This window comes from Chiroxiphia lanceolata, chromosome 6 (assembly GCF_009829145.1).
Source record: "Chiroxiphia lanceolata isolate bChiLan1 chromosome 6, bChiLan1.pri, whole genome shotgun sequence".
NCBI lineage: Eukaryota > Metazoa > Chordata > Aves > Passeriformes > Pipridae > Chiroxiphia > Chiroxiphia lanceolata.
Genome location: NC_045642.1, coordinates 47,330,332 through 47,348,714, shown reverse-complemented (window position 1 = coordinate 47,348,714; position 18,383 = coordinate 47,330,332). Strand labels below are relative to the sequence as shown.

The window sequence follows — 18,383 nt, the reverse complement described above, 5'->3', positions numbered from 1 at the left end:
TCTGCTACTGTCTATAGCAGGGTAAGATGTCTCCAGAGAGGAAGTCATCTTGCCTCTCTGTCTCTACACATATTTTAAAAAAGAAGATAAAAATTAAGGGAGATTCATTTCTTGGATGGAGCGGCTGACCAGTACTTCAGTGTTATGAACAACACTGATACAGCATCAGGTTAAACATCAAAAGTGACAAATGCTAAAAAATACAGGCATATCAGTTCAAATTTCAAATGACTGTGTTTATCCCAGTTGCAATACAAGCAAGATGAACAGCTGGGTTTCTCTCTGACTCAAGTTAAATCATTATCAGAAATCATCTGAAGACAATTCACATTAGAAAGGTGTCAAAAACTTTATTCAGTAAACTTATTCTGGGCATGCAGCTAAAGAGAAATCTAACACAACTTCTGGAAAAACACCTGCAAAAATGGGCAAAGAATGAAAATTTGTGTAGAAATTTAACAAAGTTTATCACACGTTTATACAATACTTCTATAGGTGCCCCTGAGACAGAGGAATGGGCTTTCTCAACTATGACATACTCAGTGCTTTAGTGTTGGTTACTTGCTGCTGAATGTGTATTTTTATGACAACAGAATCAGTCTAATGCTCCATGTAACAGAGCTCCCAGAAAAATATCTTGAATTAAATTTTTTTTTGTCAGGTTATCTTGTACTGTAGCCAAGGCCTTCAAAGGCAGGTACATGTGGCAATTTTTTTTATAAAGATGGGAAGGTTAAAGACAGTGGGGAGTGAGCATCTTTTAGCAGGTGAAAGCCACATTCTGTAAAGTACAGAGGTTTTTTTCTTTTGCTGCTTCTTCTCTGCTGAAGTGCAAAAAAATTCCATCTGTACTGGACTTTATTCTGTACACTATTGGGTTTTGTATTTCCAAGTAGGGAAATGACTCCTTCCTAGTTATTTTTTTTACTTTTTTTTTTCCAATTGTATTTATTCGGAAAGATTGTTAATATTTTTCATACCACAGCCACATGTCCCAGGTTGTACCACACATCTGCTGTTTCCTCCTCATTTTCAGCCAAAAACAGTGCCCGTTCAAATGAAGATAGTGTCATATCATATTGCTGGGCATAGAAGCAACAGAGGCCCAGATTGTTAAAGAGCTGGCAGTTATAAACACCCATCTGCAGGAGCCGTCTAGATTGAAAGAAAATATTTGTTTCATTTATTTTTTTGATTAATTTCAAATAAGAGTTCTACTCTAAAAGACAAAGTTCTCTCCTACTTTCTCCCTGTTCTGAGAGGGTGTAAAAAACAAGTGTTATACTCTTAACTTGGTAGTTTCATGAAGGGCAGTGCAGAGCATTTTTTATTAGAATCGAAGCTGTGCAAAACAGTCTGTGTAAATTAGTAACTTCTGTCTTTTTGACTGAGTCACATGATCTGACTTTACTGTAAGACAGAGCTGGACACAGACTTTCTCCATTTTCTCTTTCCAATCAAGCTGTAATTCGTTGCAGTTACTTTTTATAACTCTTCAGACTTCAATTTTTTGCTTGATTCCTATCCTTCAGTGTTGCTTTAATTAGTAATAGTACATCTAGATGTGAATCTACATTAATCTTACATATGAAGTATAACTCAGATTTTGATTCAAATTGATGTTGTTTGGTGTGTCTTTTTGAATGGAGATATAAAAATTCTGTTAACATTTATAGAAAAAATAGAAATGCTTTGAGGGCCAGAGAAAAAGGTCTGTTGTCTGCAGCATGACTGTGAGTTCTTTAACCTAACGCATAAAATCGCTCAGGTCCAACAGAAATGAGATGGAAGTGCTTTTATTGACTTAATTTGCTATTAGACTCAAGAACATGACTCAGGCTCCTTTGCACTCTTGACTGTACCGAAATAAAAAGCAAGCAGCAGTATTTAACACTATCTTTTTACTGCTTTCAGTAAAACATGCAGGAACTCCAGCCCACATTCAGGTCAGGGATTTTGTGGTCAGAACTCCTGGTCACTTCAGGTGAAGTTTTTCAAGATTACTCTTTTTCAAAGGGCTAAATGGGAAGTCCTTATGACTCTTGGATGCAACTGAAGCTGAAAGTAAGATCCACTGTTCTCAAACTGCCTCATGCTGTGAAAGAACTTGTGTATTAGTTGAATAACTGTTTTGATAATCTTTGTTGATACTTCTACATGCTTCTCATGTAATGATGACAAATTTTTAAGAGTGATGTAATTATCATTGGCTGAGAAGATACATAAGTTGGTAAGCTAGTTATATGGTGATATTTGTCCAAACGCTCAGTCATCCTCCCATGACAATTTTCCTAATTTGTTTTTGCTATCAGCAATACAAAATTCAACCCCTTATATTACCTTCCCATGCATTTAGTTCCCCTCCCTCCCTCTCCACAAATGTAGATACCTGTAAAACCGCAGAGCTATCTCGGGCTGGTCTGAATAAAAATGGTTACTGCCAATGCATGCAATGGCTTCCACGTGAGTATTGTCTTGTTTTAGGACGTCTTTATAGTATTCTGCAGCTGAGGAGATATTGTTCATTTCCTATACAATTGGACAAAAATTCCAATTACTTCTACTGCTTATCATCTATTTTTATCATGGAACTTATTAAAATGTCAATCTACTGAGTGCTTTACCTATGTCCTGTACAGAAGCACAAAATGACAGAACATGCTGAGTTGGAAGGGACCCACAAGGAGTATCATCTAAACACTTCTTGAACTCCTGTCAGGCTTGCTGCTGTGACTACTTCCCTGGGGAGCCTGTTCCAGTACCCAGCCACCCTCTGAGTGAAGAACCTTTTTCTAATATCCAACCTAACATCCCCTGACAAAAATCCAACCTTTCCCTTGGGTCCTGTCACTGGTCACCATAGAGAAAAGATCAGTGCCTGCTACTCCTCTTCCCCTCACAAGGAAGTTGAAGAGTGCAATGAGGACTCTCCTCAGTCTCCTCTTCTGCAGGCTGAACAGACCAAATGACCTCAGCTGCTCCTCCTACGGCTTCCCCTCAAGGCTCTTCACCATCTTCATTGCCCTCCTCTGGACGCTCTCTAATAACTTAATATCTTTCTCATATTGTGGCACCCGAAACTGCACACAATATTCAAGGTGAGGCTGCACCAGTCCAGAGCAGAGCAGGACAATCCCCTCCCTCGACCGGCTGGTGATGCTTTGCCTGATGCCCCCTAGGACACGGTTGGCCCTCAACTTGCCATCGACCAGGACCCCCAGGTCCCTTTCTGTGGCACTGCTTTCCAGCATCTCGTTCCCCAGTCTGTAAAAACATATAGGGTTGCCCCATCCCAGGTGCAGAATCTGAGACTTTCCCTTGCTGAACTTCTTATGGCTGGGGATTGCCCAGTCCTGTAATTTGTCAAGGTCTCTCTGCAGGGCCTCCCTGCCTCTGAGGGAGTCAACACCTCCTCCCAGTTTTATGTCATCTGCGAACTTGCTTAGTATCCCTTCCAGTCCTGCATCCAAGCCATTTATGATGCTGAAGAGCACAGGGCCCAAGATGGAGCCCTGTGGAACTCCACTACTGACAGGTTGCCATTCTGATGTTACCCCATTCACTATTACCCTCTGTGCTCAACCCATGAGATGTAACCCCCATTCCCCATCTCCCTGCACCACTGAGGAGGGAGGAGGGAGAGACTGGAAAGGAGGGAGGGATGGGGGGAAGGTATTTTTAAGATTTGTTTTACTTCTCATTATCCTGCTCTGATTTTGATTGGTAATAAATTCAAGTAATATCCCCAAGCCAAGTCTCTTTTTTTCTGTGACAGTAATTGGTGAGTGATCTTTCCCTGTCCTTAATTCATGAGCTTTTCATTTTATTTTCTCTCTTCTGTCCAGATGTAGAGGGGAGTGATAGAGTGGCTTTGGTGGGCACCTGGCATCCAGCCAGGGTCACCCCACCACACACATGCAATAGGCACCTGCCACTTCTTGCACAATGTCTGTGATACACAGAACTGTGCAGTCAATTTCCCAGTATGGTAACACAGAATACACTTACTTCCCCAGTCAATGTCTCAATTCTTTTCAATGCTTTGTAAATCAACTCATGAATTACTCTGTACAAAAATGAGAATATAATTGCATATAAAGAATTATTATGTGTCTTTGTAAAAAGGAATCATGAATTTACCAAAATTTGCACTACCTAGGATATACCAGTTAAGAGAATTATATTGTATAAAAATATATGCTTGGATGTGTGCTACTTGGAGGACAAATTAGGGTGAACTCATTGTTGTAAATGATGGCACACTGTTTCTTATGAGTGCAAGGTTCAGAGAACTCGGTCCCACACCAGAAAAAAGATCGAGCTCATTTCTGTGTTTAAAAAGGAATAACTTGTACCTGTGTGCTGTAAATACACTGTGCTCTCAACATAACTAAAGAATTAGTAGTATGGCCAGTCTTCGCGAACGAAGATTTGGGAAAGGTCTTTTACCCTTCGAGCCTGCGCAGTGGATTTTTTAGGTGAGACACAGTGTGCGCTGAGCTGAGCCCACCCTTTAATCCTGAGGTTCATCTGCCGGGGCCGAGCAAGCTTGGACGGTGGCAGTGAGGTCCTCAGGACGTAGGTTTGTTTAGAGTGACCTTCTCTTAGATGGATGGCCTTACAGGGCTGACGAGCTCCATCTGCCCGGGGGACTCCTCTGACCGGGAATCAAACCCGGGCCGCGGCGGTGAAAGCGCCGCATCCTAACCACTAGACCACCAGCTTTTGTTTAACTTCAGCAGTGTATTTAGCTATTAAAAAATGGATTTTTTTGTGATTAAAGGAGATAGTACTAAAGCAGTCTCTTTAAAAATTATGGGGTTTTTTAAACCAAAAAACCTCTACAGCTCTTCCTACTGTAAAAAGTTAGCGATAGGGAAGAAAAGCTCTGATTAAGATGGTTGATGCACATATTCCACTTGGGAATCTATGTAATGAGAACAGCCCTGTGTTGCAGTACAAATCTTTGCTAATGAAGGTATAATCTTGCAATCAGGTGTCAGTGCAAAACCAGATCCTATCAACTATATGTTGCTCCTTAATAATTCCTTAAAGGGTTATGCAATGTTATATATGGTTTGGCAAAATAATATCCATATTAATAACTGTTTAACAATTCAGAAAGAAAAGCCTCCAAAAATTATGCAGCTGTTTTCTTCCTTGCTGAAGGACACAAAGGATTAAATATGAAAATGGATTAAAGCTTAGGGGTTAGATGAGAATGATGAGAACAGGATTGAATGCCAAGTATGAAAGTAGATAAAAAACCCATAAATTCATGACTTTGTTTAAAACATTTGTTCTGGAATAGCATCTTTCATTACCAACTTTCAGTGAAAAACGATAATAAGTCCACTGTTTGACATGAAAATACACACTTTTAAAACACAAAATGCATGGTTACCAAGCTAAAACAAAACTACTTTACAACAAATCCTACTTAAAATGACATCTGCTTCCTAACTGAAAAACATTCACATTTCAACTGTTCTCACTGGCTTAAGAAACTAATGGTAACACATTAGTGCAAATAAAAGCAACATTGATGAGTAAACTATTTTGCTGATAGATTCTGCTATCAGGTTGTTGGTGACTTGAGCAGTTTTAGTATGATGAAACATATATAAACTAGCCTCAACTACACGGACAACATCTGGACCACTTGGCTCAACGTGGACTTGATTCTGCATGCCAAGGGTAAATGGGATCTCACAGTTATATTCAACTAGTGGCTCTTTTTTCTACCTCAAGCACATACATTTGGCCACTATAAGGATTGTATAGTGGGTGCATACCTCGTAGATTCTGGCAATTCCACAAATAAGAGTCACTTCTCCAGGAAATCGATCTAACCCTTGCTTGAAAAGGTTCAAAGCTGTTACGGGCTGATCCAAGCGCAAATACACCTAAGCAAATAAAGAGTGTATATACATGTTAAATGTCTGATTTTTATACCTATACTGCTGTTTAACATGGGAGAGAAATAAAAGGGATGACACCTCCATTCATGCAATAAACCATTAGCTGAAATGATGAATAATACTGGGAAAATAATGGACTGAATACTGACTAAATCTGCGTAATGAAGATAAAATAGCTTTATTTAAAATAATTAAATTTACATACATAACATCTATACATTATTAATTAATTTGAACATTACTACTAAAAAAAATCTAGCTATTTATTATCATATCAAAATAATATACTTTGACACTGAAGTAAAGGTATCACCTTGAATATTGCCCTGTTTAATATATTTTTAAAATATTGTGTTTAGGCTGGAAAGAACTGGATCTTCAGGTGGGTAGTGCTGGAATACCAAAATGTTTTAATTAGTCAAATAAGACTGCACTGCACAGAGCAGTGACACTTTCAAGTTTCCTTACTACTCTACCAACCTCTCATCACAAACAATAAAATCCTACAGAAAGGGTAGTTTTGCCTCTGTGATTTTGGCTTCTGTGTTGATTATGAAAATGTGTAATGTGGATAATAATTGTGTGAGAATTGGACTCCAATGTGTTGCAATGTGTTGACAGAGACCACCCCTGCAGCTATCTGAGAAGGCAACTGTAAAGGCCTCCTGTTGTGGGGTATGGTAAACAGAGCTACAGCGAAGGGAAAAACCCTGCACATATGCTTTGGGAAACTAGATGGCTAGAATGATTAATTTGTATTCCACTGGGTGGAAAAGGGTTCTGAATGCTTCTGTTGGAGAAATATTACATTAATTAGTGCTAATACTTGACGCTACTAAAAAAGGAAAAGAATCTGTGACTAGTATCCTGATACAAACATTTTGTGATTAAATGTAAGAAAAATATCAATGTTAACTGAACACTTGAGAAACCTCCAAATGTGGTTTCTGCTTTTGCCCTTGAGCTTCATGGACTTCTGACTGCCAACAACCAAAATCATAGATCCTTTTTTTGCAACCCTATAGATATATACTGCTGCAGATATTTGCAAAGAATTCTTTCCTATGACCACTCAACGACATTCTTAATTGTCAAAGAGCTGCCGACTGTGAGTGCCTTCCAAGCAAAGTGACTGCCATTTCAAGTTGATTATTAGCAAAATGAAAAAAATACAGGCATTTTTTACACTCATTCTGCTAATGTCACTTGCATTTCCTGTATTAAGCTAGAAAACTAATGTCTTCTTGTGAAAAGCAATAGAAGAGCGAGGGATTTGGAGGGCATGGTATTTAGTAGACTAGAACTGCACTAATTACATCAGGAAAGGGGTAACTCCCCTAGATCTACTCCTTTTTTATATTTTTATGTTTGTTTATGAAGTACGTTTTTTGAGTATTAATGACTCAAATCTGTTCTATTGCTTTATCTGAAGGTTCACTCCAAAGAACCACTCACTACAGATGCTAAAACCACACAGCCACAGTACTCTACTATGTAATTCCCATATCCAGTGTCATATCACACTGTCCAACATCTCTGCAGTCTGTAGAGATGCTATCTAGATAAGTGGCAGAAGAAATGAAAAAATGGTGGGACAATTTCCATCTACTTGCAGTTGCTTTGGGGAGACTTGCTTTCTAAGAGTACTACAGCTATAGTAATTAAGGTTTAGATGCTAAACAGATGGATAAGCAGAATGGCTCCATTTTCTTTTCGGTATCTCTCTTATCTCTTATTAAAATATCCTATTTCTAACTCTGCTAGGTCATGAAATACTTTTTAACTTCTCAGCAGTCCTGACTTCTTTAAATACTCCTAATTTTTTTATTTTTCTTTTATCTTTTAATAAATCACATTTCAAGGGAGAGACAGCTTTCAAAAAAATATTTTTTAAAACCCAGATAGCTGTTGCAATAATGAATATAAACAAAACTAACCAATACAGTAGTATCAGTCTGTTCACAACAGAACTGGATGCAATTCTATTATTTTTTAATGGCTGCTTAACTCAAGTCTTATCTTTCCAGTTCTGTCAGACTAAACCGTACCTCAGTGCCTTTCTCTATTGCCTGTCCACTGGCAGTCATTAAATCATGTTGTGCAATGTTTTATACTTGAGTGAGCTGGTCTGTGGAGTGAGAGGTGGAGGTTCAAATACAGCTCCTGTTTGAGCTAGTAATGATGCGGGGGGATGCATATCTCCCATAACAAATTGGTTTGTTAATCTAATTACTCTGCCAATTTAATCATTCTGTGTAGCTCATGGAGCGAGTCCAGAGGTGGACCACCAAGATGATTAGAGGGATGGAGCACTTCTCCTATGAGGAAAGGCTAAGAGAGTTGGGATTGTTTAGCCTGGAAAAGAGAAGGCTTCAGGGTCACCTAATTGTAGCCTTCCTGTACATGATGGGAGCCTACAAGAAATGTGGAGAGAGACCTCTTACAAGGGACAAGGGCCTGGAGTGACAGGATAAGGGGGAATGGCTTCAAACTGAGAGTAGGTTTAGATTAGATACGAGGAATAAATTCCTTACTGTGAGGATAGGGAGCACCCAGAGAAACTGTGTGTGCCCCATCCATGAAGTGTTCAAGGCCAGGTTGGACGGAGCTCTGAGCAACCAGGTCTAGTGGAAGGTATCCCTGCCCATGGCAGAGGGGTTGGAACCAGATGATCTTTGGCATCCCTTCCAACCCAAACCGTTCTGATTCTGTGATTTTATGCATTTGCAGAATGACTCCTGGTAGTGACAGGAGAGCATATACTTTTAAACACAATGGTGTATCAAGTTCAATACTGAGCTCTTGTGCTGTATGGACTCTCAGGCATAGTTTGGAATTTCACTTCATTCTTAAACAAGAAAATCTGTGACTTACTTTTGCCAAATACAAGATTGTATCAACCATGTCCTGCTGCTTGAGAGCTGACTTAAATTGTTTTTCGGCTTCACGATATAATCCCAACCTAAAGAGACAACAGATACATATGGAAGATACTTATTTGTTGTTTGCTTTTTTTAAAAAAAGTTTATTAAATAATGAAGCAGCACACCTTAAACCAAATATGAACTGCCCAAAAGCACACTTTAAGACCACATATTTGTGTGCATGTTAAAAAAACCCCATGCTGTTATATGCATTAAGAAAACAAAACTATGAAAAAGACAAATCCATGAAATTTGGCCCCCCATGCAGCCTTCTAGTGATAAGTGAATAATGATGTACTCGTATTCATAGGACTCCTTCCTGGTCTTAGAAGGGACAGTAGAAAATGAGCAACTAAATTCATGTCTCAACCCATACTGTTTTGGAGCAGAATTTCCTCACCCATGGCAAAGATCATACAGATACTTTCCACTGCGCATGAACCTCACAGAAGTCTGTTTCATCTCAAAGGCATTTCTTTTGTAGTGTCAAATATTTTGCATTAATCTATAAATGCTACATAAACTACAAAATTAAGAGGACCGTGCCATTTCAACAACAGCAAAAAGGTACACTTTCTCATATGCAAATTGCCTTTTGTTTCCTTCAGCCATAGTGCACATATACTTGCTGAAGAAACACAACACAGAAACAGAACAAGCCAGCTAAAACAAAGAAACATAGCCAATGGGGACATAAGGTATTTTGGGATCCTGGAAGTACATGTGCCTGCTTGGATGCTTTAGTCTCTGTAACACTATTCATAAAAATCCTGAAAGTAATAAATGACCTCTAAGCTCATGTATAGTCCTGTATGGCAAGGTTTTGGTAGCTGGGGGGCTACAGGGATGGCTTCTGAGAGAAGCTGAAGCTTCATCTATGTCCCTGTTTTCTCTCCTCTGCCCAGCTGAGGAGGAATGTGATAGCACAGCTTTGGTGGATACCTGGCATCCACCACAGTTAAAAAAGAAAAAAAAGTCAGTCTGATCTTCTAAAGAATATCAAATAAAAGTTAAGAATAATGATAAATTTCATTAGTTTGGCCATCTAAAAAGAAGCAATAGTTTCAAGCTAAGATCCAATATGGAATTTTAAAGGGCTAACTGCTTTGTATTATCAATACAAGAACTGCTTATAGAATTGAAAAGACTGCAGATGATGCTTCCGTTTTTTAACACCCAATATAGTGTTCATACAAATTCATTGTAAAGAATGAAAGGGGGAACTGCCTCAGTACTGGTTTGACTTATGAAGAGCAGGATTGTATCAGGAGGAGTTTCTCCTGGTTTGGTAGAACTGTTACTATCATAGTTATATCTTCAGCAATCACTCCAAACTGCTCGCCACAAGTTTGTTCCTCCCCGCTGTTTCCATTCTTTCCTGTTTGGCTACACAGTGTCGGGGTACTCATAAGTTATTTTTATTAGATGCTTGGGTATGGGGTGCCAGCCCTGAGGCCTTGGCATTTTTGGAACCGATACTTCTTGGGCAATGTACTTCTGGCAGAGACTGTCCAACATGACTATTTTATTATGTATTGTTTCGTCAATCTGAAGCCCTCATGACAGTTAGTTTCTCAAACTAATATTGTAATATTTATTTTGTGTAGTCTGTTTTAACAATAGTTTTTTGCATTTATTGGCTGACTTTTCAAATAGTGATTTTAAAATACATTAAAAAAGGCAAAGTTGCAAGTAATTAGTTGCTTAAAGGTACTCAGTGTTGATATCTTTATCTCAAGCAGTTGTCTTCCTGTATATTAAAGGAGATTTAACTGTAAGCACAGAGGTCTCCAACAAAACACTTGCTGAACTACTTCTCAGTGTTCAGCATTGCACAACATACCCAGCAGTACAGGTCCTGAATTCATATTCACTCATCACAGAAGAAATGAACAATGGCTTACCTATAGTAGCACTTCCCAATTTGCACTTTCCACCACCAGTCCTTGAATTGTGCGTGCTCAGTGGCAAGGGCTGCCAAGTCTAGAGCCTTCCAAAACAAACCCATCATCTTAAAATTAATACCACCAGTGTTTACACAAAGAAAAAGAGCACAATGTGAACAATGTAAAGATTTTTGTAAAGAGAAAATTTTGAACAAAAACTCCAGGTAAACTTTTGGTTGAAGCATTGCTTTACATTTATTACTTTTATAGTTCAGTCCATAAAACAGCTGAAAGGATTATTTGTCCCTATAAAAATATGCAATCCAAGCAGCTTCTTCTCATTCAAAGAGAAAATAGAAAATCAATTGATCAGACTCCTGTAGCGTTGCTTCAGAATACATTATTTGTTTAAGCCAACACACTTTTTCCAAGCTTCCCATCATTGTTCACTAAAAGGTGTTAAAAAAAAGTAAAAATAAACTAAAATAAATAAGTTCAATGAGTTTGAAATACTGTAGAAATTGTCATCTCATTGCTAATATCAGGTTGCCTCCATTTCTGGGAAGAAATTCTCAGAAGTGTACAGTAAGACACATTTCTTCCTTTGCAAAGACTGTAATGTAAAAAACTATTTTACAGGAAAAATATCTTAAGAAATAGATAGCTATTGAAGATGGTGGAGGTCTAAAATCTCTTTTGTCTGGGATACTGGAAAAGCAGGTACACTCTGATCAGCCACATCAGCCAGAATGTGTAGCTTTTCATATTTAAGCTATAATTTCAAAATCTGCATTAAAACAAATAGATGTGTGTTTTGTACCACAGTCTACCATAGATGCACTTGTTAGTGTTTCTTTTTTATTAATTCCACTTTTTCTCAGAACATATCAAAGCCATGCTATATTTGTTACACTTTAGGGATACCAGAAATAGTCTAAAAAGATCTAATGCCATGGTTGTATAACAAAGAGCTCACTTTTCTATTTGTTTGTTTTCATAAACATTTTGCAGACCACAGGAATCAGAACCTTGCTATCTACTAGGAACAATAAGTAAAAGTTCTGTGCACTGGTCACTTAGTAGCAGAGGAACAAATAATTCCCAGGAAAAATTAATCTGAATATTTGAAATGCTGTAAGAGCCCAGTTTAGTCACATCTACCCCTAGGTTTGATTCCTGTTCTTCCTGCTAGCAAAATGAGGCTGCAAGTAATCAATGCGTTCAGATCTGACACACTGCAGCAAAATCATTGGAGCTATGACAACTTAGGCAAATTGCTATCTTTTGGCTCTGTGAGAAAGAATAATTTGTTTTCTGTAGCAAGTCAGGATAAGGTGTTGCATCGATGCTGCCCCAAAAAGAAGGAGACAACTGTCATTCCCTGCCTCTGAGACAGGAAAGAGAAAACTCAGGAAAACTGACAACTCTGAATTCACTGTTTCTTTCAGTTAGGTGGAATCCTTGAAGACCTTAGATGGCAGCTCTCGGTTGCCCTTTGTTTCTTAATGGCTTTGCAAATTGCACAACAGGGACTTTGGATGCTACGACTATAATGGAGAATAAACTTGCTTCAAGACAGAAATTCTTGGATTCCCTTTAAACAGATTCTTTCCTTCCTCTGAAGGTACATAAGCAATTTTGTCCCGATACTGCGAAAATCTGGGAAAGTAGCTGCCGTTAAAAGGTTGGTTACTTTTGTTGCATTTACAAATGTATAAACAATATGTGTGTCTGTCAAATATCACACCTGCTTCTAATGCAGCATGAGCAGTCACTTCAGACAAGTAAGGATCATGCTGCAATTAGCATGCTTCAGAGAGCTTTCCTCAGAGTGCTCTCATGGCAAGTGCTCAAGAAGGACTGAGTTTCAGAAAACGATCTCTTCCGTAACTGCACATTCAGGTTTCTTCCTGCTACCCTAATTATTTCTGATAATTATTTTATGCAAGGCTAACAATTCTGGCTGCGATTGGAAAGTGAAAACTAAGATTGCTTCAGGTTTACTAGACACTAATATCAGCTGTTTATCTGTCAGTGAAGATCCTGAACTCTTACTAACATCAAGAAACACAGAATGACTTCATCTCGAAGTTAGTTTATGAAAATGAGTTCTGTTTTATACTTTCCAATTAATGAAATAGGAAAGGAACAGGATGATCTTGTTTCTGATACTCTACAAGTGATTATAAAAACTTTAATCAAAAAATACTATCAATGTTACAAATATTTCTAAAAAGTGTTTGAGAAGGCTTTGTGCATCCTAAGAGTTAAGAATTTCTGCTAGTATTATCACAAAATCTTTTGATTTTGACTCATGTATGCAGAGTCCATTTCAGTAACAGTTTTAACCCCAAGAAATCTTTCAGAACAAATTTGTTTTACTGTCAGTTCTTATGTTTGTGCAAATAAAAATGTTAAAAACCCCTGAGACTCGGTGGGTTTTCTGTTTTCTAAAAAAAAGTTTTTATTAAAGAATGAAAAAATGTGTTGATTCTTTAATTCTATTTAGCATGCTTCCGAGTTTCATTTTTTTACCATTACCTTTCTTAACTAAACTGTACTATAACTAAGACTTCCAAACTTTGCTATTGCAAAATGAAATTGGTAAAGTTGTTTGAAACAGTAATTTCATACAGAGTGTTGTATGCACCAAGAAATCAGATAGATGGAAACAAAAGCAAGCATCTGCTGCTTCTTTCATGTGCTGTTGAATGGCAGTAATTTTCCCAGCAACAATTACTGACTGAAGTCTTATTTGTAGACAAATCAGCCCATATAGTCTATAAGATAGCTGAGCAAATGACATTAGCCATAGTCAATTCAACACAATCTATTTTGGCGAGTGTCTTCTGGATTCCTATATCTTATGAATCTAACATAATTCCATTTTAAATAGATTCCTATCAGAGAGTATAAGCTACAAAGTATTAAGAAGATCTAAGGAAATATGAGAGGTCATGACTTCTGGCCATAAGTATGCATCGTACACTCATTGTTCTTCCTCAGGACAAAGTATCTTGTCATCATTACCCACCCACAAATAATGGCATAATATGATGTCACAGCCTACTAAAAAACGTAGCAGCTGAACTATTTCTGGACAAGTCTTTCAAACTGTCAAAGCATTTAGCCCATAAAATGGCTTTTAGAAATAGCTCAAGGAGTACAGAAAGTCAGTTATTAAGTATACGTGTTCAAAAGGAAACAAGTCAAGAACAATCATGGATAGGATAACAGTATTTTGTTCAGAGAAGGGTCATTAAATAAGAAGAAAGACTTTTGAATACATTTTCAAGTGCTGAACAAGCTCAGTGCCTCTCTCTTCTACTTGCAGACTCACGTTTCTGATAATGGACAGATTACAGATGTATTTACTTTTAATTGAAACCAATTTCCTAGCACTATTTATTCAGCTGAATGCACACTGATTAATAGCATTTCTAAACTGAAATTGCTGAGTCTTTTTTTTCTTTCTATATACTGGCAGAATATGAAACAGAAGATAAATAATAAAACTGCCTTTGTTTCTTAAATAATAACGTGATAATAATAAATGAGAACAGTACAGACTGTTCCAGATCAACAGTGACAAAGGAAGGATATTGTCACTACTAATTTGTGTTTTATTTGCAAAACTGCAGGAACTGGTATGCTGTTCATGCAGAAAGTCCCAAGAAAGACTTTTCAAACTTTAAGTCAATTTCTCTGGCTTCCAAGCATTTCAAGCTCTTTCATCTCACCTCATGTAGAAAACTGTTGGGTTTTCGTTCTTTTTTAAGAATGTGCAACCTCACACAGTAGCAGAAAATACAAAGATGTAAGAGATGTCAGTGACTGTTCCAATGGGTGATCAAGCAAGAGCCAGATCCATTTTTAAAAAGTTAACATACATGCTGTTTCCCTGCTGAATCCTAAGTGATTGAATTCTTTTTAGGGAGACAAGAAATTGAATTTTTGAAATTTCACTTGGTAGGAGAAGTGAATAAACATTGATGCAGCCACAGTAATGCAGAAGTTAAAGTGTTTCTTTTTTTTTTAAGAAAAATTAATGCAGATGAAGTTCAAAAGGAAGGGAGGACAGTTTGGAGAAAAGAATTACATTGAAAATGGTGTAGAAAACAGTCAATGAAAGCAAATGACAGAAAGCAAACTGAACAGTTAAAAAAAAATCTCTTCAGAGATATACATTACATTATAAAGGCATCTCATTCTGTGAAGTGTGACACAATTTTTTTTCATACAAGATAATATCATTAATCTAACATGTTGATCTCCCTCTCATTACACAATAAATGGTCGTGACTAAGCTGGCTCTTCCTTGCTTACAGATATTTATTCAAACGGCTCAAGTGTGTAAAAAAAACATAGGAAAAACTTTTTCTGCAAGACATTCATTTGGGACTCTCAGCAAGGATTTCAAAATACATGTGGTACAGTGTAGAAACATTTTACAATTTTTTTCTGGAGTGCTTGGAAAATTACCTGCATTATATAAAACTCTATCTAGCCTAGAGATCCTGCATGTCCTTAAACTGCAGGTCACAGGCACATGTGGCATCTTATCAAGTGACTCTTTTATTCTTAGTGAACTGAGCTCTCAGTAACAAACAACATAACTTTTAAATTACTAGTGGCCTAAAACCCAGGTACTTTCTTCATATTCAGTACCAGAATATGTAAATGTTAATTGCTATTTCTCTCTGACATTTCTGATGCTTCTACTTACCATTTCAATGCTATTTTGGATTAAGAGTGCATTACAATTCAATCCTCTTAAAAGAATGCTATACAATAAGCTGACAGTGTACAACAATAATCATTCCATATTAGATTAAAAAACTTCACATAGCAGCACATTTGGAAATAATTATCATCTATGTCAACAACAGCAAAATATTTTTGGTGTGTATTATTGATTAACTGGAGAGTTTAACTCCAGGCCTAATCACACACCAGATGGTAGTATTGCAGAAAATTCAGTAACTAGTCAACTATGCATTATTGACATAAACTTCTTTCAAACAAACCTCAAGCAGAATACTGACAGAAATACCTGAATCATACATAATAAAAACTGAAAATGGAACATATGAAATACTCACGTTTTTTACGTCATTTTCATGGTGAAAAATATATTCGAACAGTGCCTGTCAGAAGAATATTTAAAATATTGTCATATGTGAAGACAAAAATTGATAATATTATTTTAGAGGAATACAGAATCTTGATTATGTTAGGTAGAAATTAATTCTTTGTGAAAGCAATCACATTCACACATCACAATTGCTGAAATTACATTTATTTAAGACTTGCATAGACAAAAACTATAGATGTGCTACATTGTCATCACAGGAAAGCATCTCAATTCTTAATTTGTTGCAAGAAATTAGTGGAATTGCCTCTTATCTCTGGTCCTTAACATCACCTTAAAACAAAAAAAGCAGCTATAATTTGAAAGTGAATGTAGATTTGAGAATCTTGCACAATTTTCGTGACTATTTAACGGTAAAATCAAAAAGTGATCTAAAAAAGCTTTTGCAATGGACAGGTGTCATGTGGTGTGTAATGTCAGGTGTTTATGTAGTGCTAAACCTACTTAAATAAACATAGGTTTATTAAGAATGTAAGCTGAGCAAACTTTGCCTTAGGGGAAAACAATCCTAAGCCCTACAGAATTTTTGGATCCGTAAAGGAAAAAATTCCTTTTCATAATTATTTGTAAACGATAAATAGTAACAATATTGTGCTGCTGCTGAAACTCAAATACACCATCATAATACCAAAGCTTAAAGAAGTTACATGCATCAGCTGTGCTGTGGTTAACTGCTTATAAGTCCACAACTGCACAGCAACATAACTTCATTCTTGTTTACTCGTGTATAAAGCTATTCAAGTCATACTGCGCTGGAGCTGTTCTGCACTAGAACACAGATGAGTACATAGTAGGTAATGGGGGTGGCATTTTCAGGGAATAACATGATATTGAAAGATGATGGGTAATTAAATGGACAGAAATGTATTATGGGTGCTAGTAACACAAGGTTTAATTGAGTTGAACCTTGAACTTTTTCTGCGTCCAAATCCCAGGTCTTAATTGCTTCAGAAGAACAGAACATTTTTCTAAATTTGTATAATTCATTCTAAAAAACTAGAAAAAGCTATTGTCCCATAAGGAAAGAAAGAAAGAACAAGACCTCAGTCTCCTAAGGGCTTCCATGACCCTTCTGCCAGCTTTTCTTAGACAAAATCCTTAAAATAATTAACTTAAGGAAACTAGAGAATTACTAATGAATTGTCATGTCTGGTGAGGAAAGTAAACCATGACCTACTTTTCTTCTAGTTTTGGTCAGAAAAGACTCTGAACAGATGATTAAAAGACATTAAAGAATTATAAATAGAAACACATTTATAGGGAGATTAGAATCGGTGGATAAGAATAGAATAGACAATAAAGTAGTAGTGGAACATTTTCTCCTCTAGTTCAGTAACAGGGAAGCATTCAGTAGAAGTGTGTAAATCTAAAGTGACAAAAAAAGATGTTTTCTTGCATGGCTGGCACAATGTATACAGCCTGACCTTCAAAAGGATTTAAGTGACTGAATATTCACTTGGATAAAAATATCTAGAGTTATCTTAATAACTCTATTAAAAATCCACAAGCTAAAAAAGATAAAACTTTCTATTTCATACCATAAACCAGTTGCTAACTGAGATTTACCAGAGGCTCTGTCTGGTGACAGGTGATATCTTTTATGTCTGCTATGCTGTTTCCTGTGATAGTCTTTAAAATGGTTAATGCTGGTCAGAGAGAAGGTACATTTCAGTATTCTTCAAAACACTGGAAAACCTCATCATGCAATGAAAAGATAAAAAATCTAACCTGAAAAAAGATACGGTGAGGATACATTGCAAGTACATTAGGAAGAAGTACGTAGGAATTATTCATATACAAACATGAATACACAGGCTAATTATGTGAAATTCATCATCATGGCTGGGCTTTGCGAACGAAGATTTAGGAAGGCTCTATCCACATTTGTTACAAGCACGCTGGTGGCTACTGCCCAGGTTCTGCATGTTCTGGATGTGGAATTAATAGCTATAAGATTTATCATCTTTTTTGCATGTGGGAGAGGTGACAGCTCAGAAAATTTTAAAACTTTAATCAATTATTCTTAACACACAGTGCAGTCTGAAGTCTCACCTCCTGCTTTGGCTTTACCCTTAATGCTGTTTCATTTAAAAAAAAGTTATAAATCCATGTAGCTCCAAATTTAAACTTAGATCTTACATTCTGTGTGAAATGTTAATGTCATAATGTATTAGCTTCATAATACTGACAAGTTCACTTGCTGCCTATGGATGTTTCTATGACTGTTGTTTTACATTTTTGGCTTAAGCCTCTTTTCATATGAAACTGAAGGAAGACAGAGCTGCCCCAGAAAATGCTAATTAAAAACGAAAATTGTTAAAAATACGTATGTTTCTCATTCCTGAGGGCCATTGCTGACAAAACATCCTCTGAAATCTAACCTACCTACTTAAATAGCATGTAGTCACCAAACATAATTAAAAGCTAGTTGTCTTCGGGCAGAAGAACTAAGCCTTGTTTCTTATGGATGTGTCTTGCATTTCTTAATCCTTCCCAGGTT

The 18,383-nt window shown here is 37.0% G+C and overlaps 1 protein-coding gene across 2 annotated transcripts in view; it reads right to left on the bottom strand.

Moving 5' to 3' along the window:
- TTC8 (tetratricopeptide repeat domain 8) overlaps nt 1-18,383 on the bottom strand; it is a 38,969-nt gene that overhangs the window by 3,873 nt on the left and 16,713 nt on the right. For both annotated transcript variants that reach the window (XM_032691248.1, XM_032691249.1), the window contains 6 exons: nt 15,834-15,878; nt 10,750-10,835; nt 8,796-8,883; nt 5,796-5,906; nt 2,390-2,529; nt 981-1,155 (listed from right to left, as the gene is read on the bottom strand). In XM_032691248.1, the coding sequence (XP_032547139.1) occupies nt 981-1,155; nt 2,390-2,529; nt 5,796-5,906; nt 8,796-8,883; nt 10,750-10,835; nt 15,834-15,878 (645 nt within the window). The remainder of the gene's footprint in view (nt 1-980; nt 1,156-2,389; nt 2,530-5,795; nt 5,907-8,795; nt 8,884-10,749; nt 10,836-15,833; nt 15,879-18,383) is intronic.